The sequence below is a fragment of the Ursus maritimus genome, unplaced genomic scaffold (genome assembly GCF_017311325.1).
Source record: "Ursus maritimus isolate PB19 unplaced genomic scaffold, ASM1731132v1 scaffold_16, whole genome shotgun sequence".
NCBI classification, from domain to species: domain Eukaryota; kingdom Metazoa; phylum Chordata; class Mammalia; order Carnivora; family Ursidae; genus Ursus; species Ursus maritimus.
The window spans coordinates 11,356,532-11,382,694 of NW_024424008.1; the positions used below are offsets into that span (position 1 = coordinate 11,356,532).

Below are 26,163 nucleotides of genomic sequence, written 5' to 3' on the forward strand. Positions count from 1 at the left end.
TTTTTTTTTTTTTTTTTAAGATTTTACTTATTTATATGTCAGAGAGAGAGAGAGAGCACAGGCAGGGGCTGCGGCAGGCAGAGGGCAGGCTCCCCGCCGAGCTTTGATGTAGGCTTGATCCCAGGACCCTGGGATTGTGACCTGAACCAAAGGCAGACACTTAACCTACTGAGCCACCCAGGAGTCTCAGGAAACTAAGTCCTTAGCATAAATAAGTTTCCCAAGTTAACACAGCTAGAAAGTCCTGTTAGGTATGAATAAAATGTTGCCGAATATAAATTGAGGGGATTAAATTAGATGATCTCCCTGTCTTCTTTCAGCTCCAAAGTCTCTGAAGTTCTGGGAATCTTTAACATTATTTGAATATTTGCATAAGCAGTAAAATATGTGACAAAATGAACTTGTTTTGGGGAAAGTGTCGGGTTGCTTTCAAGCTCAAACCAGTTACTGCTTTCACGGAGATCATTTGCTGACTGTGCAGGAGGGCTCCTCACAGTGGGAATGAAGCAATATCGATCATTTTTTCAGCTTCACCGGGTTTTAATGCTTTCATTTTTTATCTTTCCTTCTGGGTCATGGTTATACACTTCTAAATGCAACTGAGCTCTCAATTGTCTACTCAGTTGCCCCAGGGCTCTCTTGTATCAGGCAAAATTCGGAAGAACCCTTAGGTCTGCTGAGCGCACTGGCTCCACCTACTGTCATGCTGAGAAAAACATCTTACTGTTTCTCCATTGAGAGTTGTTTTAAATTAACGTTTGCATATTGCCTTTTTCCCGACTTTCTTTCCTTTGATTTTGATAATAGAGTTTTCTTTTCATTTACCAAAACTTGGTTTTACCTATTAAGAAATCTCTAAATTATGGGAATGTTGTTAACGTCTATAATTTTTATTTGGTGGGAGAATACAAAGAAATTGTGTTTGGAGGTATAAAAATATTGTAGTTTTCAGACTTTAAAAAAATTCCTTAAGTCTATATTCAAGTAGGATTCCTTCTATGAAAAAAAATATTTTTTTGCTCTAATGTTTTAGTATACTTATTGTGTGGCATATGAATGAATCTCTAGTTTTTACTTCTGGTAACAAAATTTTTAATTGAATTTTCTGGGAGCATCCCAAACGCAATTACACTATAAGTAGAAGTGATTTAGCCTTCATTTTCTGTCATTTATATTGTTAATATTTTAATTCTAAACTATAGAAACAATATAACCACATTGTAGAAAATACATGTAGAAAAAAAAAAGAAAAGACCATTATTTTACCATCTTAAAAAAACCCATTCTTATCATTTTGGTGTTTGGGGGAACCTTCACCAACCATAGTTATGCCCAGCCATGATTAATGAAAACATAGTTTTATAGTTGTGTTGGTTACCAACTTATTATCCATCAGCTCCAAATTGATTCATTGCATGCTCTGTGAAAATGGACTCAGCCGTTTAAATACGTTTCCTTTGATAGCTGGCCGAATGTTAAACTTTGCCAGTAGAGGGCACTGGAGAGTGATGGCCTGGTGGCTCCTCCAGTGCCTGACTCTTGCAGTAGAGGCTTATCTAGTGTCTCTCCGACAGTGCAAGAAACTTCCTCTAGTGCCCAGATCTTAAAGCTTAGTCAGCTTTTACAGTGATAGCTCCTGCAGAGCACTGCAATCAGCAGCGCCTACTGGCCAGTAGCTCCCCTCTCCATGTGATCAGCTTTCCCTGGCTCCCTAGAGGGCATATGAAGAACAAGTTCTTAAGGGTAGATTTTTCAGTAAGCTCTGCAGTTGTGGCACTACAGCAACTTTTCTGCTGTTCTGTGAGCTGTGGTCATGCCCTCTCCCACAAGGTCTAGATCTCAGCCCTGGCTGGGACCTCTTCTTTCAGTATTCTATCTCCAACCTAGGAATAGTGGCCATTCCTTACATCTCCTATTCCTATATTCTGAAGTATTCTCTTCTTACTAGCCAATCCTTCATTACTCCAATTTTCTCATAGTTAATGATTCTTTATAGTAAACTTTTCTTGTTCAAATTACTCTGGGGTTTGGTGAGGGTTCCCTAAACACCAAAATGATAAAAATGGATATTTTAAGATGGTAAAATAATGGATTTTCCCCCCATTTTTCCCCTGTATTTTCTATAATGTGCCTATATTGTTTTTATAATTTAAAATATTAATATACATGAATGATAGAGAATAAAAGCTAAATTCTACTTAAAGTTTGATTGGTCCTTCACGTACACCATTTTTTAAAAAGATTTTATTTATTAGAGAGAGAGAGCGTGCACATGCTTGCACAAGAGTGGCAGGGGAGAGACAAAGGGAGAGGGTGAAGCAGGCTCCTTGCTCAGCAGGAAGCCCGACTCAGGGCTCAGTTGCAAGACCCTGAGATCGTGACCTGAGCTGAAGGCAGATGCTTAACCAACTGAGCCACCCAGGCGCCCAACTTCCACCATTTTTTTTTTTTTTAAAGATTTTATTTATTTGACAGAGAGAGAGAGACAGCCAGCGAGAGAGGGAACAGAAGCAGGGGGAGTGGGAGAGGAAGAAGCAGGCTCATAGCGGAGGAGCCTGACGTGGGGCTCGATCCCATAACGCCAGGATCACGCCCTGAGCCGAAGGCAGACGCTTAACGACTGCGCCACCCAGGCGCCCCCTTACACCATTTTTTTAAAGCAGAAATTTTCAGTCCGTGATCATTTTATGTGCATTTTTTTTGTTCAGTAAAGTTAAATTAGCTAATATTTATAGATCTCCTTATTTACAAAGCAATTTCATATCTATTGTTCTTTAAATCAGCTTTTTAAAAACAACCTTCTATTCTTGACTTTATAGTCCTAGCTTCTTGACCTTATAGTTTTTTTGCCTTTGTAGTTAAACCTTTTGGTGTCCTGTTTAAAAACTCATTGCCACTCCAAGGTCATCAAGATATTTTCCTGTGTTTTCTTCTAAAAAGTTATATTGTTTTACCTTTCACATTTAGATCTGCAGTACATCTTGAATTTATTTTTGTATAAAAAATGTGAGTTCGGGGTCCAGATTTTTTTTTTCCCCCGTGTAAGTATCTAGTTGATCCAGTACCCTTTATTGAAAAGAACTTTTTTTCTGTACTACACTGCAGGGCCATGTTTGTCATAAATCAGGTGACTGTACAAGTTGGTTCTTGGGATCTTTCTGTTCTATTTGTCTGTCCTTGCTAATAGGCCTTGATATCTAGTTGTATACATACTCTAACTTTGTTGTAATTTGAAATTGTCTGGGTTCTTCTTGGCCTTTTGAATTTTCATATAAAGGTGAGACTCAGTTTCTCAATTTGGACCCAAAAAACCTTCCAGGAGTGTAGTCTTAAACCTCTTTTGTTAGATTTGTATCTAGGTATGTGACATGTTTTGATGCTACTGAAAATTACATGTGTAGCTTGCAGTTACAGATTCACGTTGTCTGACTCAGGAGTCAAAAATGTCTTTATTACTATGTTTTCTGAGCTGTATAGAGAGATACAGCAGGTGTAGCATTATTATCTGATCTCAAGGCCTATTATCTACCCAAATACACAGATTCAAGTGTAATGCAGTAATACTTCGGGAGTCTAGGCAAGAAAGCAAGTCTTCTACAAGGGAAAAATTCATGCTAGTTTCAAACGTCTCCATAGTAATGTTCAATCTGGAAGATGACAGCACAATACTTACAAACTTTTGAAGGAAAGAGAGATCTCAACATTTTATAGCTAAGTCATCTTTTGAGGATAAAAGCAGAGCACAATATTCGCAAACACTCAAGATGTCAGGGAATACAACATGTATAACTCCCTGAAAAACTTTGTAGCAAGTAGATCATGGAAATGGGAAGAAAAGGCCGGGGTGGCGGGGGGAAGACTAGTGGTAGGCACTATATGTATTTAAATAGAGATTTGAGGGTAAAAACAAGACTGAACATAGAATTACCATATGATGCAGAATTCCTGTCCTAGGTATGTATCCTAGAGAATTGAAAACATGTCTACACAAAAAAATTGTATTATGAATATTCATAGCACATTATTTATAATAGCCAAAGAGTGGAAAGCAACCCAGATGTCTTAACTGATGAATATATAAATAAGATGTGTTATATCTACCCAGTGACCTGTTTGGCAATAAAAAAGAATGAAGTTATTGATACATGCATGCTACAAAATGGATGAGCCTTGAAAACATTGTGCTGAGAGAAGCTAGACACAAAAGACTATATATTGAATGATTTCATTTATATGAAATATCCAAAATAGCCGAATCCATAGACATGGCAAGTGGATTAGTGGTTGCCAGGGACTGTGGGGAGGAGAGATGGGGAATGACTGCTAATGGGTCTGGGGTTTCATTCTGGGGTGATGAAAATGTTCTAAAATTGATGATGGTTGCACAAATCTGTAAATATGTTAAAAACCACTGAATCGTATACATGAAAAGGGTAAATTTTATGATATGTGAATTATATCTTGATAAAGTTATTAAACCCACAAGGATGGAAAATGTGGTTTGCAGAACTAAATGTAAATCCTTGACAATATGAAATATATAGCCCTTGGCAATGTGGAAATGACTAATAAAAATAAGTAAGTAGGGGAAGAGAGGTGGGAGGAAATTTTGGAGCGTGAATTGTTTTTATGTTTCACAGCAAAGATGCATTTGCTCTAGCGGTGCCTGGGTGGCTCAGTTGGTTAAGCGTCTGACACTTGGTTTCAGCTTATGTCATGATCTCGGGGTCATGGGATCAAGCCCTGGTACACTGCCAGCTCAGCATGGAATCTGCTTGCCCTCCCTCTGCTCCACCCTGCTCTGCCCTCCTTGCCTGCTCACACACACACTGTCTCAAATAAATAAATAAAATCTTAAAAAAAAAAAAAAAAGGATGCTATCAAAACCATGTAAAAATCAGGTCTTTAATCTTTTAGTCATTTTTTTTTTTAGATTTTATTTATTTGAGAGAGAAAGAGAGAGAGGGAGAGTGTGTGCCCATGTGGGGGAGGAGGAGAGGGGGCAGAAGAAGAGGGAGAAGCAGACTCCCCGCTGAGCAGGGAGCCTGATGTGGGGCTCCATCCCAGGACACCTAAGCCAAAGGCAGATGCTTAACTGAGCCACCCAGGTGCCCCTCTTTTAGTCATTTTCATATTCAGTTTTACTTTGTTTTTTAAATTAGTGTATTTCTAATACTTTAAAAAAAAGGTATGTCTAATATCCTGTAAAACTTGGTCTTTTCTTTCTTAATTCATCCATTCTTTCATCTCTCTATATACGTAAAGCTTATTAGCAAAACAAACTGCCATCTGCTATAACCATTGTTAAATCAAAAGAGAAAGAAACACTTAATTTTATGAATAATACCAGAGGATAGGGAGAAACTACTATATACTCTGGTTTCATCGAGCATGCATGCATGGATTTATTTATTCTACCCGATTTTCCTGAGAGCCTACTCTGTCCTTGGTATTGTACCAAGTGAAAAGCATTACAAGTATGAGTAAGACGTGGCCCCTGTCCAAAAAAGTTCATAGTCTAGCAAGGCAGCTTGTTATGCTTTCTTTGGATAGTTCTAATTTTAGAATATTTTGCCTTATATTGAGTAGAAAGCTGCTTCTCTGTAACTTCATTGATTTTAATTTTGATATTTTACAGCTGCTGGAAGCCTCATTCACCCGTAGTTTAACAATCCTTCAGATATTTGAAGACTACAGTCATGCCGTTCTCATATGATGTGTTTTATTAATTAAGTGAATGATTTCTTTATTTGAGTCTCTTCTGTCAGTACTTAGGATCTATGTTTGTTTAAAATAGGGTGCCACAAATAGGCTTCCAAAGAGAAACTGAACTAAAGCAGAGAGAAGGATGACCACTACCCATCTCTTTCCATTTTTACTTCTGAATTTTGCTTTGAGGTGGTATATTCAGATTTTCCCCAAGAATAGTCTACTGTCATCTTTCTGTCTTTAGATTGTTCTCTTATAGTTGTCCTTATTCTGTCTCTTCACAGCAGCTTATATTTGTGGTTTGCAGTTTCTCATTCTAATTTGTAAAACTGCGTTGTCCTTAATTGAGTTTTATGTAATTTGTAAAGACTCCTACCCCCTGTCTCCAGGTCATTTGAAATGCGTTTCTCACTTCCATAGTATTGACATCTCAGTTGAATTTAATATTATGTGTACCTTTGGGCATACTTTGATTCCTTTATCTCAGCCATCAGTAAAGATTTTCGTTAGTTTGAATCCTAGGGCCCTCCTGAATGGCGTCTTCTGCAGGTTTCAGGGTCTTCTGCAGGTTTACTTAAAGCTATTGAGAACTGCCGTTTGAATATGTAACTATCAATCTATTTCCCCACCTTATTTTTTCACACTCCACCTAGGCAAGTTACTTTGCTATTTGTACAATTCGGAATTTACTTAAAACATTTTTAATAGAATACTCTCTGATATAATTTTTTTAAAAGATTTTTTTAAATTTATTTTAGAGAGAGAGCATGAGTGAGGGAAGGGGGAGAGGAAGAGGGAGAGAGAGAGAGAATTCCAAGCAGACTCTCGCACTGAGTGTGGAGCCTGATACAGGACTCAATCTCAGAACCCCGAGATCATGACCTTAGCCGAAATCAGGAGTTGGTCACCTGAACAACTGAGCCACCTATACATACCATCTTTGATATAATTTTTAAAATATTAAAAAGGGCCTTCTTTATACAAACATTGTGCTAGTACAGTAAAGGGTAAGAAGATTGACTGTAAGGACAGGTAGACCTGGAATAAAATCTTGACTCTGCCATTTGTTTACTGTGAGAACTTGGGTAAATTAAATAATCTCTTAGCCTGGGATGCCTGGGTGGCGCAGTGGGTTGAGTGTCTGCCTTTGGCTCAGGTAATGATCCTGGAGTCCTGGGACTCAGGGACTTGCTCCCTGCTCAGCAGGGGGTCTGCTTCTCCCTCTGCCCCACCCCCAACTCATGCTCGCTCTCTGTCTTGCTCTTTCTCAAATAAATAAATAAAATCTTAAAAAAAAAAAATCTCTGGGGCGCCTGGGTGGCTCAGTCATTAAGCGTCTGCCTTCAGTTCAGGGCGTGATCCCAGGGTCCTGGGATCCAGCCGCACATCAGGCTCCTCCCCTGGGAGCCTGCTTCTTCCTCTCCCACTCCCCCTGCTTGTGTTCCCTCTCTCGATGGCTGTCTCTCTCTCTGTCAAATAAATAAATAAAATCTTAAAAAAAAAAAAAAGTTCTCAAAAACACTAATACTTAAAAAAAAAATCTATTAGCCTGACTTTATTGTTTGTTTAATGGGGTAGTAATGTTTCACAGGGTTGTTGTGAGAAGCAAGTTAGCACGTGTATAATGTGAAGTCCAGTACTTGGTACTTAATATGCCAATAGACTTTAGTTCCTTTCTTTTCAGGATCTAGCTCAAATCTTATCACATCTATGAAACTATCCCCAACTGTTTTATTCCCTTTCCTTAAAGTTTCTTTAATTAATTTTTATTTTATCAAAGTGATAAGTTAAAAATATAAAAATCCAGTACATTAAAAAATAGATAAAAATCCAGCTAGTGGTAAAGGAGGTGTAATAAAATCAGAAAGCAGTGACTTTCCCTTTTTTCTCTCTACCCTCTAATTCTCCTCAGAGGCAAAACTTTAAAAAACAGTTTTATTGAGGTATAGTTGACATACAACAGAGTTTGCATACTTAGGGTGTATAAATTAAGTTTTGACATATGTGTACACATGTGAAACCATCACCACAGTCAAGATAATGAACATATCCATTGCCTCCAAGTTTTCTCATGTCCCTTTGTAAGTCCTCCCTTTCCATCCCACTGTTGCCTCCACCTCAGCTCTACCCCACAACCACTGTTCTACTTTCTGACACTATAGGTTAGTTTGTATTTTCTAGACTTTTATATGAACTGTTTTAATTCTTGTCTGCTAACTCTAACGTATATGCCAGTTCTGGATTGGTTTTACTGGATTATTTGTCTCATTATGGGTTGTGTTTCTTCTTTGTATGCTTGGTAATCTTTTTTTTTTTTTTTTTTTGGTTAAGATTTATTTATTTAATTAAAGGGGGGGGAGAGAGAGAGAGAGAGAGAGCAAGCAGGGGGGAGGGGCAGAGGGAGAAGAAGAGAGAATCCTTGAGCAGTCTCCCTGCTGGGCACAGAGCCCGGCATGAGGCTCAATCCCACAATCCTGAGACCATGACCTGAGCTGAAACCCGAGAGTTGGACGCCCAACTGACTGAGCCACCCAGGCACCCCATATGCTTGGTAATCTTTGATTGGAGGCCAGACATTGTGTTTTTTACCTTGTTGGGTGCTGGATATTTTTTGTATTACCAGAAATAGCCTTGAATTTTGTTTTAGGATTCAGTTAAATTACTTAGAAATAGGTTTGGTTTTTTCCCTCTCCGGTTTTATTGAGATATAATTGAAAACAGATGACCCTTGAATAATATGGAGTTGAGGAACACTGATCTGCCCATACAGTCAAAAAGCCATATATAACTTTTGGCTCACCCAGGATATAACTATTAATAGCTTACTGTTGACCGGAAGACTTACCAATAACAAACAGTAGATTAACACATATTTTGTGTGTTATATGTATTATATAGTATATTTTTATAATATAGTAAGCTAGAGAAAAGAAAATATTAGTAAGAAACACATAAGGAAAAGAAAATGTACTTACAGTACTGTATTATATTTATTGGACCTGTGCAGTTCAAACCTTTGTTGTTCAGGGGTCAGCTGTATAATGTTATATAAGTTTAAGGTGTACAGTGTGTTGATTTGATAAACATATATTGTAAAATGATTACCCGCATAGCATTATATAATTACCTGTCACATAATTACAAGTAATTATGTGTGTGTGTGTGTGTGTGGTGAGAACGTTTAAGGTGAACTTTCTTAGCAACTTTTAAGTATATAATATAGAATTATTAGCTATAATCACCATGCTGGGGGCGCCTGGGTGGCGCAGTCGTTAAGCGTCTGCCTTCGGCTCAGGGCGTGATCCCAGATCCCTGGGATCGAGCCCCGCATCAGGCTCCTCTGCTGGGAGCCTGCTTCTTCCTCTCCCACTCCCCCTGCTTGTGTTCCCTCTCTTGCTGGCTGTCTTTCTCTCTGTCAAATAAATAAATAAAATCTCTAAAAAAAAATAATCACCATGCTGTACATTAAATCTCCAGAACTTGTTAATCCCTGTAACTGGAAGTTTGTACACCTTGACCAATATGTCGTCATTCTCCAGTTCCCCACCCCCAACCCTTGGTAACTACCGTTCTGTTCTCTATTTCTCTGAGTTTGGCTTTTTACATGATGTCACATAGTATTTGGTATCAGGATTCATGAATACAAGTTTGGAAGTATTCCCTTCTCTTCTATATTTGGGGAACAGTTTGAGAAGGTTTGGTGCTAATTCTTTTAAATATTTAGTAGAATTCACCAAGGAAACTACTTGTACCCAGCTTTTCTTTGTTGGGAGGTTTTTTTTCTTTTTTTTTTTTTTAGAGAGAGGGAGAGGGAGATGGAGAAGCAGACTCCCCTGAGAGCTGGGAGCCTGACATGGGGCTCAATCCCAGAACTTAGAGATCATGACCTGAGCTGAAGGCAGATGCTTAACCATCTGAGCCACCCAGACACCCCATGTGTTGGGAGATTTTTGATTACAGATTCAATATCCTTACTTGTTACTGTTTCATTAACATTTTCTTTTTCTTCCTGATTCAGTCTTGGTGGATTGTATATATCTAGGAATATATCCATTTCTTCTAGGTTTTCCAATTTGTTGGCATATAATTGTTCATAGTAGTCTCTAATGATCCTTTTTGTTTCTGTGGTATTAGTTGCAGTGTCCTCTTTTAGTTCTGATTTTATTTATTTGAATTCTCTTGCTTTTTTTCTGAGTTCATGTAGCTGAAGTCAGTTTTTATCTTTTAAAAAACCAGCTCTTTGTTTTATTAATCTAATTCATTTATTTCCACTCTGATTTTTTTTTTTCTTTCCTTCTCCTAACTTTGGGCTTGTTTTTTTCTAGTTCTTTGAGGTATAAAGTTAGGTTGTTTAGTTGAGAGTTTTCTTTTTTTAAAGATTATTTATTTGAGAGAGAGAACATGCTTATGGGGGTGGGCAGAGGGAAAGGGAGAGAGAATCTCAAGCAGACTGTGCTAAGCACAGAGCCTGATTCTAGGCTCCATCCCACAACCCCTGAGGTCACAACTGGAGCTGAAATCAAGAGTCTGATGTTCAACTAACTGAGCCACCCAAGTGCCCCAAGATCTTTCTTTTTTTCTTAGTACAGGTATTTATTGCTATAAACTTTCCTTTTAGAGCTGTTTTAGCTGCATCCCATAAGTTTTGGTATATTGTGTTTCTATTTTCATTTACTTCAAGATATTTTTAAATGTACCTTTTGATTTCTTCTTTGCTCCATTGGTTGTTCAGGAATATGTTGTTTAATTTCCACATATTTGTGAATTTCTAGTTTTCCTCCATGTTATTCATTTCTAGTTTTATAGCACTGTGGTCAGAAAAGATACTTTGTATGATTTCAGTTTTGAAATTTTTGCTAAGATTTGTTTTGTGACATGATCTATCCTGGAGAATCTGTATTCTGCTGCTCTTGGATGGAATGTTCTATATATGTCTGTTAGGTCCTTTTGGTGTCAAGCATAGTTTAAGTCCAACTTTTCTGTATTAGTTTTCAATCTGCGTTTACTATTGTTGAAAGTGTGGTATTGAAGTCTGCTACTATTAATTGTATTGTCTATTTCTCCCTTCAGATCTGTTAGTATTTCTTAATATATTTAGATGCTCTGATGTTGGGTGCATACATATTTACAGTTATTATATCCTCCTGATGAATTAAGCCTTTGTTATTATATAATGATCTTCTTTGTGTTTTGTTAACAGTTTTCGTAAAGTCTGTTTTGTCTGTGTAGCTACCCCTGCTCTCTTTTGGTTTCTCTTGAATGGGATATCTTTTTCCATACCTTCACTTTGAGCATATGTGTGTCCTTAAAGCTGAAGTGAATCTGTTGTAGCTAGCAAGCATATAGTCAGGTCTTTGTTTTTTTTATCCATCTAGCCACTGTGCCTTTTAATTGCAGAATTTAATCCATTTACATTTAGAGTAGTTATTGATAGTTACGGACTTACTAATGCCATCTTATTGTTTTCTGGCCGTTACATAGTTCTTTCTTCCTCTTTGGCTGCCTTACTTTGTGAATTGATGATTTTCTATAGTTACATGCTTTGATTCCCTTCTCTTTATTTTTCTGTAGATTTTTGCTTTGTGGTTACCATATGGCTTACATAAGACAACTTATAGATATAACAGTCTTTTTTTCTGCTGATAACATCTTTGCTTACTAAAAACTCTACCCTTTTATTCTCCTCCTTATAAGTTTTTGACATAACAATTTACCTGTTTTTTTATTGTCTCTTCATTAATAAATTATTGTAGCTATAGTTTTTTTAATTTTAGTATGGCTAACATACAGTGTTATATGAATTCCAGGTGTACATTGTAGTGATTCAACGGTTCTATGCATTACTCAGTGCCTGTTATGATAAGTACACTCTTAATCCCCATCCTCTATTTAACCATTCCTCCCACACCTCCCCTCTGGTAACTATCAGTTTGTTCTCTATAGTTAGGAGTCTGTTTCTTGGTTTCTCTCTCTCTCCTTTTTTCCTTTGCTCATTTGTTTTGTTTCTTAAATTCCACATATGAGTGAAATCGTATGGTATTTGTCTTTCTCTGGCTTATTTTGTTTAGCATTATACTCTAGATCCATCTGTGTGTTGCAAATGGCAAGATTTCATTCTTTGTTATGGCTGAAAATATTCCATTGTGTATATATTTGCTACATCTTCTTTATCCATTATCTGTGGATGGACACTCGGGCTGCTTCCATAATCTGGCTATTGTTAATTATGCCGTAATAAACATAGGGTGCATATATCCCTTCAAATTAGTGTTTTCATATTCTTAAAAAAATTTCTTTAATTATTATTTTTTAATATTTATTTATTTGACACAGAGAGAGATTGAGAAAGCATATGCAGGGGGAGCTGCAGGCAGAGGGAGAGAGAGAAGCAGGCGTGCCACTGAGCAGGGAGCCTGATGAAGACTCAATCCCAGGACACTGGGATCATGACCTGAGCTGAAGGCAGACACTTAACCAACTGAGCCACCCAGGCATCCCAGTGTTTTCATATTCTTTGGGTAAATACCCAGTAGTGCGATTACTGGATCATAAAGTAGTTCTACTTTTAATTAACTTTTTGAGGAACCTCCATACTGTTTTCCACAGTGGCTGCACCAGTTTTCATTCCTACCAGCAGTGCACAAGGGTTCCTTCTTCTCCACATCCTTGCCAACACCTGTTGTTTCTTGTGTTGATTTTAGCCATTCTGACAGGTGTGAGGTGATACCTCATTGTGGTTTTGATTTGCATTTCCCTGGTGATGAATAGTGTTGAGCATCTTTTCATGTGTCTGTTGGCCATCTGCATGTCTCTTTTGGAGAAATGTCTGTTCATATTTTCTGCCCATTTTTTAATTAGAGTATTTGATTTCTTGGGTGGTGTATCAGTCCTTTTTATATTTTGGATACTAACTATTGGATATGTCATTTGCAGCTATAGTTTTATTTTGTGTGTGGGTTTTTTTTTTTTTTGCAGCTGTAGTTATTTTTAATATTTTTGTCCTTTCACTTTTTTAAGTTATAGAGGTAAGTGATTAATATACCATCATATTATGGTACTAGAGCATTCAGACTTGGACCATATACTTACCTTCACCAGTATGTTGTGTATTTTTATATATATTCATTTTACTAATTAGCATTATTTCATTTCAGCTTGGAGATCTTTCTTGTTGCTTTTTGTTTTTAGAGAGAGAGAGAGAGAGAGAGAGCATGAGCAGGGGAGGGGGAGGGGCAGAGGGGGGGAAGAAGAGAGACAGAATCCCAGTGCTGAGCATGGAGCCCAATGTGCAGGGCTTGATCTCATGACCCTGAGATTATTACCTGAGCTGAAATCAAGAGTTGGTCACTTAACTGACTGAGCCACCTAGGTGCCCTGATCTTATTTGTTTGTTTGTTTGTTTTTAAAGATTTTTATTTATTTATTTGAGAGAGAGAGAGTGCACAATTGGGGGGAGGGGCAGAGGGAGAAGCAGACTCCCCACTAAGCAGGGAGCCCAATGTGGGGCTTAATCCCAGAACCCTGAGATCATGACCTGAGCTGAAGGCAGTTGCTTAACTGAGTGAACCACCCAGGTGCCCCACTGATCTTGTTTTCTTTTTTTTTTTTTAAAGATTTTTTATTTATTTATTTGACAGAGATAGAGACAGCCAGCGAGAGAGGGAACACAAGCAGGGGGAGTGGGAGAGGAAGAAACAGGCTCATAGCAGAGGAGCCTGATGTGGGGCTCGATCCCACAATGCCGGGATCACGCCCTGAGCCGAAGGCAGACGCTTAACCGCTGTGCCACCCAGGCGCCCCTGATCTTGTTTTCTAATATAAGCATTTATATCTGTAAATTTTGCCTTGGTGCTGCTTTTGTTGCATCCCATGAATTTTGGGGTGTTGTGTTTATTTTAATTCATCTCTAAGTATTTTCTATTTTCTCTTGTGATTTCTTCTTTGATCCATTGGTTGTTTAAGAATATGGTGTTTATCAAAACAGTATGGTACTGACACAAAAACGGACACATCGATTAATGGAACAGAATAAAGAGTCCAGAAAGAAACCCATGCTTATATGGTCAACTAATCTCCAACAAGGGCGCAAGAATATATAATGGGAAAAAGACAACCCCTTCATAAATGGTGCTGGGAAAACTGGATAGCTACATGCAAAGGAGTGAAACTGGACCACTTTCTTATACCATACACAAAAATAAGCTCAAAATGGATTCAAGAAATCATAAAACTACTAGAAGAAGACATAGGCAGTAATTTCTTTGACATCACCCTTAGCAACATTTTTCTAGATATGTCTCCTCAGGCAAGGGAAACAAAATCAAAAATAAACTATTGGGACTACATCAAAATGAAAAGCTTTTGCACAGTGAAGGAAACCATCAACAAAATGAAAAGGCAAGAGTGACTAGAATTAATAAGATAAAAAGTGTTGGTGAGGGGGCGCCTAGGTGGCACAGCGGTTAAGCGTCTGCCTTCGGCTCAGGGTGTGATCCCGACATTATGGGATCGAGCCCCACATCAGGTTCCTCTGCTGAGAGCCTGCTTCTTCCTCTCCCACTCCCCCTGCTTGTGTTCCCTCTCTCGCTGGCTGTCTCTATCTCTGTCGAATAAATAAATAAAATCTTAAAAAAAAAAAAAAAGTGTTGGTGAGGATGTGGACAAGAGGGAGCCCTCGTGCACTGTTGGTGGGAATGTAAATTGGTGCAGCCACTGTGGAAGACAGTGTGGAGGTTCCTCAAAAAGTTAGAGATATCAGGGCACCTGGCTGATTCAGTTGGTAGAGCATGCAACTCTTAATTTCAGGGTTATGAGGATGTAGATATTACTTTAAAAAATACCCCCAAATAAAAAATAGTAATATTATATGGTCCAGTAATCCCACTACTGGGCATTTATCCAAAGAAAATGAAAACACTAATTTGAAAAGATACATGCATTTCTGTGTTTATCACAGCATTATTAACAACAGCCACAAGATGGAAGTAGCCCAAGTGTCCATCCATAGATGAATGGATAAAGAAGATATGGTACATATATATAATGGAATATTGCCCAGCCATAAAAAAATGAATGTTATCTTGGCATTTGTGACAACATGGATGGGCCTAGATGTAATTAGGCTAATAAATGAAATAAATCAGAGAAACACAAATACCATATGATTTCACTTATTTGGAATCTAAAAAACAAAACAGGCAAAGACACAGCAAAAACAGATCCATAAATGCAGAGAACAAACTATGGTTGCCAGGGAGGATGGGCAAAGTGCATGAAGTAGGAGATACAGACTTCCAGTTATGGAATGAATAAGTTTCGGGGATGAAAGGTACAGCATAGGAAATGGTATTGTAATTAGCATTGTATGGTGAGAGATGGTGATGGGTATACTTGTAGTGAGCGCAGCATAATGTATAGACTGGTCAAATCACTGTTATACACATGAAATTGATGGAATATTATGTATCAACTATAATTTAAAAAGAAGCTGACATAGGGGTGCCTGGGTAGCTCAGTTGTTTAAGCTTCTGACTCTTGATTTTGGCTCAGGTCATGATCTCAGGGTCGTGAGATTGAGCCCCGCATCGGGCTACAGGCTCATCAGGGAGTCTGCTTAGGATTCTCTCTCTCCCTCTCCTCCTCCCCCCGACCTCCAAACTCCCTCACCCTGCTCACCCTCTCCCTTCCTCTCAATTAAAAAAAAAAGGAGCTGACGTAAGATATTAACTTCATGTTTATACTTATCTTCTCATTTTAATGTTGTTAAAATAAAAAATGAAAGCATTCTTCATAAAAAACACTTGTATTAGTTTAAGTTTATCATTCATATAGCAGCATTAAATTTACCAAAGATGTGGGGCGCCTGGGTGGCTCAGTCGTTAAGCGTCTGCCTTCAGCTCAGGGCATGATCCCGGAGTCCTGGGATCGAGCCCCACATCAGGCTTCTCTGCTGGGAGCCTGCTTCTTCCTCTCCCACTCCGCCTGCCTGTGTTCCCTCTCTCGCTGGCTGTCTCTCTCTCTCTGTCAAATAAATAAATAAAATCTTTAAAAAATAATAATAATAAATAAATAAATTTACCAAAGATGTGTAATGACTCAAAGACAGACATTTGTCGTTCAGTTTCGGGATGGTATCGGGCTTTGTGTTCACAGAGAAAAGGTTGTTAGCGTTTTTAATTCAAATGAAATAAGGTGCACTGCATCTTTTGCATCAGTTAGGATTAGGTTTGGCTGTGAGTAACAAATATGTGAAAATTAGTGCCTTAAAGAAGATGTAGATTTATTTCCATCTGAAGAAAGGCAGTTTGGGGTTTGGATGGCAGCTCTACGGTATCAGGGACACAAGCTTCTCTTATTTTGTTGCTTAGCCATTTTTGGTATAGGGGCCCAGGGCAGGCTGCCCAAGATGGGCCATCTTGGTCTAAAGATTATTTTGAGTTAAAAGTAATCAAGGGGTGCATGGGTGGCTCATTCGGTTATGTGTCTGACTCTTGTTTTCAGCCCAGGTCATGATCTCTGGATTCTGAGAAGGAGCTCTGTGTTGGGCTCCACACTCAGCGGGGAATCTGCTTGGATTCTCTCTCTCCCTCTCCTGCCCCCCCACTAAAATAAATAAATACATCTTTTTAAAAAGTAATTAAAACACAGCAGATACAGGAAAAGCTCTCTGCCTCCGGGCAGCTACCTAAATTTACATTGAAAAGGAGAGTATATAACAGGAAGAGAGCTATTAAGAAAGACTACCCTTTACCTTCATAACTTAACCAGGTGCCCCTGTCAATTTGATTCTAAGTCCAGTTAGAAGGACCATAGGGCAGAGGTAGGTCTTAGATGGGCTTAGACATGGGCTTAGATTCCCAGTGTCCCCTCAGAGACCAAGAAGGCTTTAGCTATTACATCCACATTTCCTATAGTAGAGAAGGGGAAGAGGAAACAAGAAGGGTGTAACCTCCATTTTTCTTGAAAGTACCATTGCAGACTTCCATTTATCTTGAACTCAAGTCTCATGACCATTCCAAGCTGCAAAGAGTTCTTAGAAATGTAGTTTTCTTAGCGAGTAGCAGTGTATTCAGGTTAAAAATTGGGGTTCTTTTTTTTATTAAGAAAAAAGGGACAGTGATATTGGGAAGGCAAATAGCCCCCAAAAATAAAGGAAAAAAAAGAATATGTCATTTGATTTCCACAGACTTATGAATTTTTGTTTTTGCTTGGTTATTTTTAACTTCCTTTTGTTGTGGTTGGAGGAGGTATTTTGTATGTTATCTCTTTTCAAGTCTGTTGAGAACTTATAGTCTAACAGATGGTCTGTCCAAACGTTCCATGTGTACTTGAGAAGAATGTATATGCTGTATGGTAGAGTGTTCTGTATATGTCCATTAATTGATATATGTCTTGTTATAAGTTCCTGTGTTGAAAATCATTCATTTGGAATTTTGAATGTTTTGTGCCACTTTATTCTACCCAGAGTCAATTTATAAAATAGTTTATCCATTTCTTTTCCCATTTTACTACTTATTTCTGCTTTTGGGTGTTTATTATTTCTTTGCTTTTCATGTTTGAGATTTGTTTTTGTTTTTGTAAAGACAGGAACAAAACTCAGATGAGGATCCATTGCTAGAAACAAATTAAATATATCACCATAAAATGAAATTTCAAAAATACATGCGAAATGCATACCCCAATTTGTTGCTATTTGATTCAACAGACAAAAGTAACACAATTCTGTATTTTGTCTTGTCATTAGTGTATCCATGGACCACTCTTTCAGTCTCAATGGCTACCTTCTCCAGCTAATTTTTTGCTGTATCTTTGAGGTTCTTTTTGAGATACTTTTATCTTTAGAATTACCTTTAAGGGGCACCTGGGTGGCTCAGTTGGTTAAGCATCTGCCTTGGGCTCAGGTCATAGTCCTGGGGTCCTGGGATCCACCCCTGCATTGGGCTCCCTGCTCCCCAGGAAGCCGGCTTCTCCCTCTCCCTCTGCAGCTCCCCCTGCTGGTGTTCTCTCGCTCTCGCTCTCTCTCTCTCTCTCTCTCTCTCTCTCGTGTTCTCTCTGTCAAATAAATAAATAAAACCTTTTAAAAAAAGAATTTTCTTTAGTGGATGTTCTAATCAAAAAATCTTAGTTTATCCAAATGGATGAAAGACCTCGATGTGAGACAGGAATCCATCAAAATTCTAGAGGAGAACATAGGCAGCAACCTCTACGACATCGGCCAAAGCAACCTTTTTCATGACACATCCCCAAAGGCAAGAGAAACAAAAGATAAAATGAATTTATGGGACTTCATCAAGATTAAAAGTTTCTGCACATCCAAGGAAACAGTCAGAAAAACTAAGAGGCAGCCCACGGAATGGGAGAAGATATTTGCAAATGACACTACAGATAAAGGACTGGTATCCAAGATCTACAAAGAACTTCTCAAACTCAATACACGAGAAACAAATAAACAAATCAAAAAATGGGCAGAAGATATGAACAGACACTTTTCCAATGAAGACATACAAATGGCTAACAGACACATGAAAAAATGTTCAAAATCATTAGCCATCAAGGAAATTCAAATCAAAACCACACTGAGATACCACCTTACGCCAGTTAGAATGGCAAAAATAGAAAAGGCAAGAAACAACAATTGTTGGAGAGGATGTGGAGAAAGGGGATCCCTCCTACATTGTTGGTGGGAATGCAAGTTGGTACAGCCACTCTGGAAAACCGTGTGGAGGTCCCTTAAAAAGTTAAAAATTGAGCTACCCTATGATCCAGCCATTGCACTACTGGGTGTTTACCCCAAAGATACAGACGTAGTGAAGAGAAGGGCCATATGCACCCCAGTGTTCATAGCAGCAATGTCCACAATAGCTAAATCGTGGAAGGAGCCGAGATGCCCTGCAACAGATGACTGGATTAAGAAGTTGTGGTCCATATATACAATGGAATATTACTCAGCAATCAGAAAGAATGAGTTCTCAACATTTGCTACAACATGGACGGCACTGGAGGAGATAATGCTTAGTGAAATAAGTCAAGCAGAGAAAGCCAACTATCATATGATTTCTCTCATCTATGGAACATAAGAACTAGAATGATCAGTAGGGGAAGAAAGGGATAAAGAAAGGGGGGGTAATCAGAAGGGGGAATGAAACATGAGAGACTATGGACTATGAGAAACAAACTGAGGGCTACAGAGGGGAGGGGGGTGGGGGAATGGGATAGACCGGTGATGGGTAGTAAGGAGGGCACATATTGCATGGTGCACTGGGTGTTATACACAACTAATGAATCATCGAGCCTTACATCGAAAACCGGGGATGTACTGTATGGTGACTAACATAATATAATAAAAAATCATTATTAAAAAAAAAAAAAAATCTTAGTTTAGGGACACCTGGGTGGCACAGTCAGTTAATCGTCTGTCTTTAGTGCGGGTCATGATCCAAGGGTCCTGGGTTTGAGTCCTGCATCCGGCTCCTTGCTCAGTGGGGAGCCTGCTTCTCCCTTTGCCTGACGCTCCCCCCATTTGTGCTTGCTCATTCTCTCTCTCTCTCTCTCTCTGACAAATAAATAAAATCTTAAAAAAAAAGAAAGAATAATCTTAGTTTCTCTTGTCAAAGGTTATTTTTATTTTAATTGGATCATTTTACAGGATTTTTTTGAGTAGAGAATTATTTTCCTTTAGCACCTTGTGAATATGTTTCCACCATCTTTCTTAGAAGTCACCTATTTAATTTTTATTAAGGGTCAAGTTCATGTATTTTATTTAAAGTGGTATTGACTAATATAGTTATTTTCTTGTGTTCTTCTCCTATAGGGAATACAGTGAGTAACCTGATTATGATTATACCTCCAATTTTTGGTGCAATTCAGAGTGTTAGAGATGGACTGGAAAAGCGATACATTGCTTCTTATTTAGCACTCACAGGTATGTGTAACACTTCGTCTAAAAATGATGTACAGTATTCAGATGGGTTATTTTTCTCGTTCATACCTAAAGTTGGTTCTTAATTTTGTGTTGTTTATTACACAACTTGAACATATTCTGAAACTTCTGATTTAAAACTCCAGTAAATTGAACTGCATTTTGAATACAGTTTTTTAAAAATCTGAATATTTCAAGCATACAGAAAAGAATAGAGATAATATAACAAATATACCCATGTGTCTTACCACTCAGCTTTGTCAGTTGTTAGTACTTTGCAATATTTGTTTCAGATTTTTTTCTTTTTTAAGGAAATAAACTACCATGGATAAAATTGAAGCTACATTTGTATTCCTGCCTGATTTTATTTCCCTCGTCCTTCTAGCTAATCCTCCTAGAATTAACCTTTCTACTTAATTTAATTATTTTCTCATGTGTTTTTGTATTTATACTACATATATATGACTACATATATATATGTATACTTAAAAGTATATATAATATGGTTTGCATATTTTCAAACTTTTTTTAAAGGATATTGTACTGTATCTAACCTTTTGCAACTTACTCATATTCCTCTCTCTGCCTTGTCTGTGAGGCAGGGACTGTCTTGGTTATCTTTGTATCCCTACTAACTGGCAATTTAGTGGTCTTCAATGAGTGTTGGATGGGTGGATAAATGAACTTCACAAGAGCATAAGATGGGAAAATCTGTCATGTTCTTGCATCATCATCATCATACAAGAAAAATAATGTTAATTCTTTTTTTTCTTTTATATATAACCTTCTAAACACAATTTCTTGTTTTAGCCCAAAGTATTATTTATACATGGGTAGAAATGACTTCTAATTACTACAAATCAATAAGCCATAATGTGTCATATCAGATTCTACCATAATTAATCATTGAATATGAGAGACTTCAGTTTCTGAATCCATTTCTCATATGCATGACGTTTTAAGAAAGTTATTTGTTTTAAGAAAGTTACTTCAAAAGGAAGACTTGTCCACAAACTTAGCACTTTGCTTTATTTCCTGGGATTTTTTTTTTTTTTTAAGATTTATGTATTTATTTTTTTAGAAAGAGAGAGTGTGTAGGCGTGTAGGGGCAGAGGGAGAGAGATTCTAATGTAGACTCCACACTGAGCATGGAGATCGACGAGGGTTCAATCTCAGGACCCTGATTTCATGACCTGAGCCAAAACCAAGAGTTAGAGGCTTAACCAACTGCACTGCCTAGGTGCCCCTATTTCCAGGGATGTTTTAAAAATGTTTATAGAATACGGACAAATCACAGCCAGTAATAACAATAAGAATAAAAAGATTTACAGGACTTCCTGGTCGCCCTAGGATAAGGGTGTCCGCCTTAATTAGAGTTTGTCCACTCATCCTCCCAGAAAACCATACAGATTAAGAAAGAAAGTACATAGTACCACACTTATTCAATACTTTCAGCCTTACTGTGAGAGAAAGAATACTATGAATTTCAAATCGTTTTTAAATAAGTAAAAACACCAATTTCCAACAGAACCATCTTTGATGTTTTAGAGTTGGGGACGTTTGAAAAACTGCATGAAAAAGAGAGGGGTTGAGAGCCTAAGTCTGAAAAAAAAATAATAAAGCTCCACATTAATTGCAAAATTTCTGAAAGCAGTCTAAGATCTGGTAGATTACAGTACTGGCTAAAGGTAAGGGACTTAAAAGTGTGTAAGACCTAAGGTGGCACTTTTGGAAAGGTACCACTTCTGGGAAAGAGATAAATAGAAAGGGGGTGGGACTGGGGCACCTGGGTAGCTCAGTAGGTTAAGTGCCTGACTTGATTTTGGCTCAGGTCATGGTCTCAGGGAACTGGGATTTGAGCCCTGTGTCAGTCTCCGTGCCGAATGTGGAGCCTGCTTGGGATTCTCTCTCTTCTTCTCTCTTTCTTATTAAAAAAAAGTATTTAAATAAAGAAAGGGGGAGGGAACTTTTGGAGATATGTCAGTGAAGGGAAAGAAGGAAGCTAGAGGGAAGTATTAAGATCCTGTGGAAACAAAGGAACTATAAAACTTAACAGCCCCTTCCCCCTTCACTCCGTCTATTGCCCAAGTAAGTATATATGAAAAAGGGCACCGAACCTCACTATTCTGCCAGAAGGGGGCAGTCTTGAGCTAGGAATGCTTAAGCCCCCCAAAATCTTTACTCTTTCTGCAAAATGGACCAAAAGCAGCAGTCTATGTCCATATAATATTACTGTAAAAAGAAAACAGAAAATGAAAATCAAAATTTTTTGGTGCATGGGCATCTTTCCCCCACAACTCATTACCAAGTGGAAGGAAACTATAACATAAAACTCCTGGCTGAATTAACTAGCCTCAAAGAAATGAATCAAAAATTTAAAAACAAATAACATCCCCTTCTTCTAAAAGAAAGAAAATTAGGATTAAACATAGCGAAAGATGTTGAGGCTAAATTACAAGGTGTTGAATATTTAATAAGGACTACCTAAGAAGGCAGAGAAATAAGCAAAAGAAGGAAAGTGAGATAAAGAAAAGGGTCTGACAGAAAGTGATTGAAGTGGAAGAGAGGCAGAGAAGACCTCATAAACATACAATTGGAGTCACTGGAGAAGAAAAACAAAACAGTGAAATAGAACTTACATTTAAAGCTATAATTCAAGAACCTTTTTAGAAATGAAAGAAGAGGGGCGCCTGGGTGGCACAGCGGTTAAGCGTCTGCCTTCGGCTCAGGGCGTGATCCCGGCGTTATGGGATCGAGCCCCATGTCAGGCTCCTCTGCTATGAGCCTGCTTCTTCCTCTCCCACTCCCCCTGCTTGTGTTCCCTCTCTCGCTGGCTGTCTCTATCTCTGTCAAATAAATAAATAAAATCTTTAAAAAAAAAAAAAAATGAAAGAAGAAAGAAATGAATCTGCGTATTAAAAGGTCCATTTTTGCCTCTTAAAACTGGTTAACTTTGAAACAGCCTTGTAAAACTGCTGGATTTTAAAAACAGAAAAAAAAATCCTTCAAGCTCTAGCAAAAAAGGCCGGGTTACTGACTAGAGCGAGTAAATTAGGCCAGCATTAGACCTCATCAGCAACACAAAGAAAGGTGGAACAGCATTTTTAGTGTCAGCCACAGATTTCTTTTCTAATCAAGTTGTTTTTCAGATATCCAGGTTATAGAAAGACAGTTTTAAACATGCAAGTCTCACTGACTATTATATACATGACTCCTTCCTCATGAATCTGTGAGCACTGTACTAATTTAGTAGCTACTAGCCACATGTGGCAATTTAAATTTAAATTAATTGAAATGAAGTAAAATGTAAAATTCAATTCCTCTGTCACACTAGTCACATTTCAAGTGCTTAATACTCATATGTGGCTTGTGGCTACCGTATTGGGCAATGCAGATAAAGAACATGTCCATCATCAGAGAAAGTTTTGCTGACTACATCATATCAGGGAGTGATGTTCATCCAACTAAGAGAAGACTGGGAAAACTTTTGGCAAAATGTTGAGTCTTTAATATATTTAACTATAGATCTAAGGCTACTACAGGTGGGATAGGGTTGAAGGATAATATATGGACACATTATGTGGTGTAATAAGTAGAAAGAATGAAGTTTTTTTAAATGAGGAAAGGAAAGGGCAAAGTAGAATAAGTTCATTGACTGTTGCCTAGGTAATAAGTTGAGTACTAAAGAATATGATTTAAAAGTAAGAATTGGGTTGTAAAAGATCGAGTAAGAAAACAAAGGGGGACTCAGTACTATAAAACGCCTAAGTACAAAAGAAACCCTTAGAATAAAAAAATGCATTTTCTACATACCAAAAGAAGTTTCTTAAAGAGCAGAAAAGACTTATCACTTAGAGAAGTACATTAAATATAAAATAATATGTGTAACAATTTTAGTAAGACAGTGTGAGTTGAGATTAAACACATCAGTCATACCAATCACAAATGAGCTTAACTGTCAAAAGAAAAACATTTTCAAATTTGATTACTAAACAAAACCAAACTTTATGCTTTATACAAAAGACGCACCCAAAACAAAATGATTTCAGAAAATTAGAAATCATAAGGAAGTAGGGGTAGTGATCTTGATATCATATAAAGTAGAATTCTCATTAAAAAGCATTAAATGTGACAAAGACTTTATAATTCTAGAAACCATGATTCACAATGAAAATAGAACAGTTACGAATATCTCTGCACCAAATAATACAAATACTGTTTTTATATAGCAGAAACTACAAAAGATACAAGGAGAAATAGAAATATAATAATAGAAGATGCCACACTCAGTATAAGACAGGTAAAGTGAACAACAGCAAAAAATCAACAGTATCTAAGACCTAATAACAACCAATAAAGCAGACCAGTGGGTTTATGCTGAACTTCACACCCTAATAGAACATATGCCCTCTTCTCAAGTGTGCATAAAACATTCGTAAGAACAAAAGAATGAGTTCCACGAAGAAGAAATAATAAAATAATATCCTCTGATCACAATGCATTCATGCTAAAAATTAACAACAAATTCAAACCAGAAAAAGGTTCTTCCTTTTCAGAATTTTCAAATCTTCTATTAACTATTGATTGAAAGGGAAAATGGAAAGTGAAATTATGATATCCTTAAAATAGAGTTGTAACAGAAATTTTGCCTATCAGATTCTATGGGGATTTATGTAAAGCAGCCATCAGACGACAATCCATAGGCTTAAACACTTAATAATAAAAGGTTAAAAAGTGAAGTTTTTTAAAGATTTTATTTATTAATTTGAGAAAGAGAGGGAGAGCACAAGCAGGGGGAGGGGCAGAGGGAGAAGCAGACTCCCTACTGAGCAGGGAGCCCTGGGAGCCTGCGGGAGCCTGACCTGGTGCTGGATGGATCCCAGGACCCTGAGATCAAGACCCTAGCCAAAAGATGGATTTAGCCAACCGAGCCACTCAGGTGCCACCCAAAAAGTGAAATATATATAAGATCTCAAAAGGCAAGGAAAAAAGACCACAAAGTAAACCAAATGAAAGTTCAAGGGATGAAATTATAAAGACATAAGCAGAAATTAACAAGATAGAGGACAGAGAAACATAATTCTAATTAATACATCAAATCCATTTTTTTCTTTAAAGAAAAAGTACGCAACTAGCTAACTTAAGAAGAAAGGAAGCGAGCATGAACATACATAATAAGAAATGGCAAAGGGAAATATCCACTGAGGCAAAGGAATTAAATTTTAAAACCTCTTTTTGACTTTTTTGATGTATGTGTGAAACAGTGTTGTCCAACAATAAACCGGAATTTTTATTTGCTGACTTGTTCTAAAATAAATAAATAAATAAAAATAAAACCTCTATGTAAATATGTTTAGAAATGGATAATTTACTAAGAAAATAGTTTACCAAAATTGACCCCAGAAAGGATAGAAAGGTTTGAACAGGCCAGTGTCGGTATAAAGAATAAAATAAGCTGTCAAGGAGCTCCACAAAATAATACCAGGTCCGGAGAGTTTCACAGAGATTTCTACTAAAACTTCACAAAGACCAGATAATTCCAATATTACATAAATTTTTTCAAAGCATGAATAAGAAAGGAAAATTTCCAAATTCTTTTTATGAAGCAAAGTGTTAATGTAACGTGATAAAAGTGCTGTAAAAAAGGAGATAAAGTGCCGTAAAAAGGAAAATTAAGGGCTAATATGAATATCAATGCAGATATCATAAATTATTAGCAAACAAAAAGGAGTGAACTACTGATGCATTTAACAAAAAGGAGGAACCTCAGAAATATGCCAAGAGAAAGAAACTAAAAGATATAAAAGAAAACAGATTATGTGATTCTATTTACATGAAATTTCTAGAAAAGGCAAAATTATGGAGATAAGGAAATCATTAGTTACATGGGGTTTAAGGTGGGACTGGATGTTGGCTACAGATGGGCATAAGGGAACTTCTCGGGGTGATGCAGTTATCACAAAAACTGGATTGTGATGGTTGTACAAGTTTTTAAGTTTACTAAAACTCATAAAGTCATACATTGAGTGAGTTTAATGGTATATCTCAATACTTGATTAAAAACTAAAAACCAGTGGACACAGGAAATGGAGGAATGTGCACACTGTGAGAGAGAATGAGATGTTGAGTGTTTATATCTTGGGTGGGGCTGAAGGAAGAAAAGCAGTAGAAGAGAATATAGATACAGAAGACTTGAAATCAGCAATATCATGTATAGGAGCTGTATCTCTTCTCTGGTGGGGTATAGCTACTTTTCCCATTGTACCTGACATTTAGGATCCAGGCAGCCACTCCTAATTGTTGAAGATTGATGAATCCTGTTTGTCACCCTGAGTTTGAGGATTTTCTCTTAACAGGGATCAGTGTCTTTTAAGTGAATTCATTTGCATATTAGTGACCAAAAGGCATTTTTTTATGTTGATACATATATGATGATTTGAGTAACTATTCCACATATTGTGGTAATCTGCTGTCTTCTGATATTCCTGTGAATATACGGAGGTACATATTTTCTAAATTACTTTTTCCTGTAATCT

General features: G+C 37.5%; 1 protein-coding gene across 7 annotated transcripts in view; it reads left to right on the forward strand.

Moving 5' to 3' along the window:
• Positions 1–26,163, forward strand: part of ACER3 (alkaline ceramidase 3) — a 166,821-nt gene that overhangs the window by 28,477 nt on the left and 112,181 nt on the right. For 6 of the 7 annotated variants that reach the window (XM_040630883.1, XM_040630880.1, XM_040630881.1 and 3 more), the window contains one exon: positions 19,520–19,630. The exons of the other annotated variant lie outside the window; for it this stretch is intronic. In XM_040630883.1, coding sequence (XP_040486817.1) covers positions 19,520–19,630 — 111 coding nt within the window. The remainder of the gene's footprint in view (positions 1–19,519; positions 19,631–26,163) is intronic. 7 annotated transcript variants of the gene reach the window in all.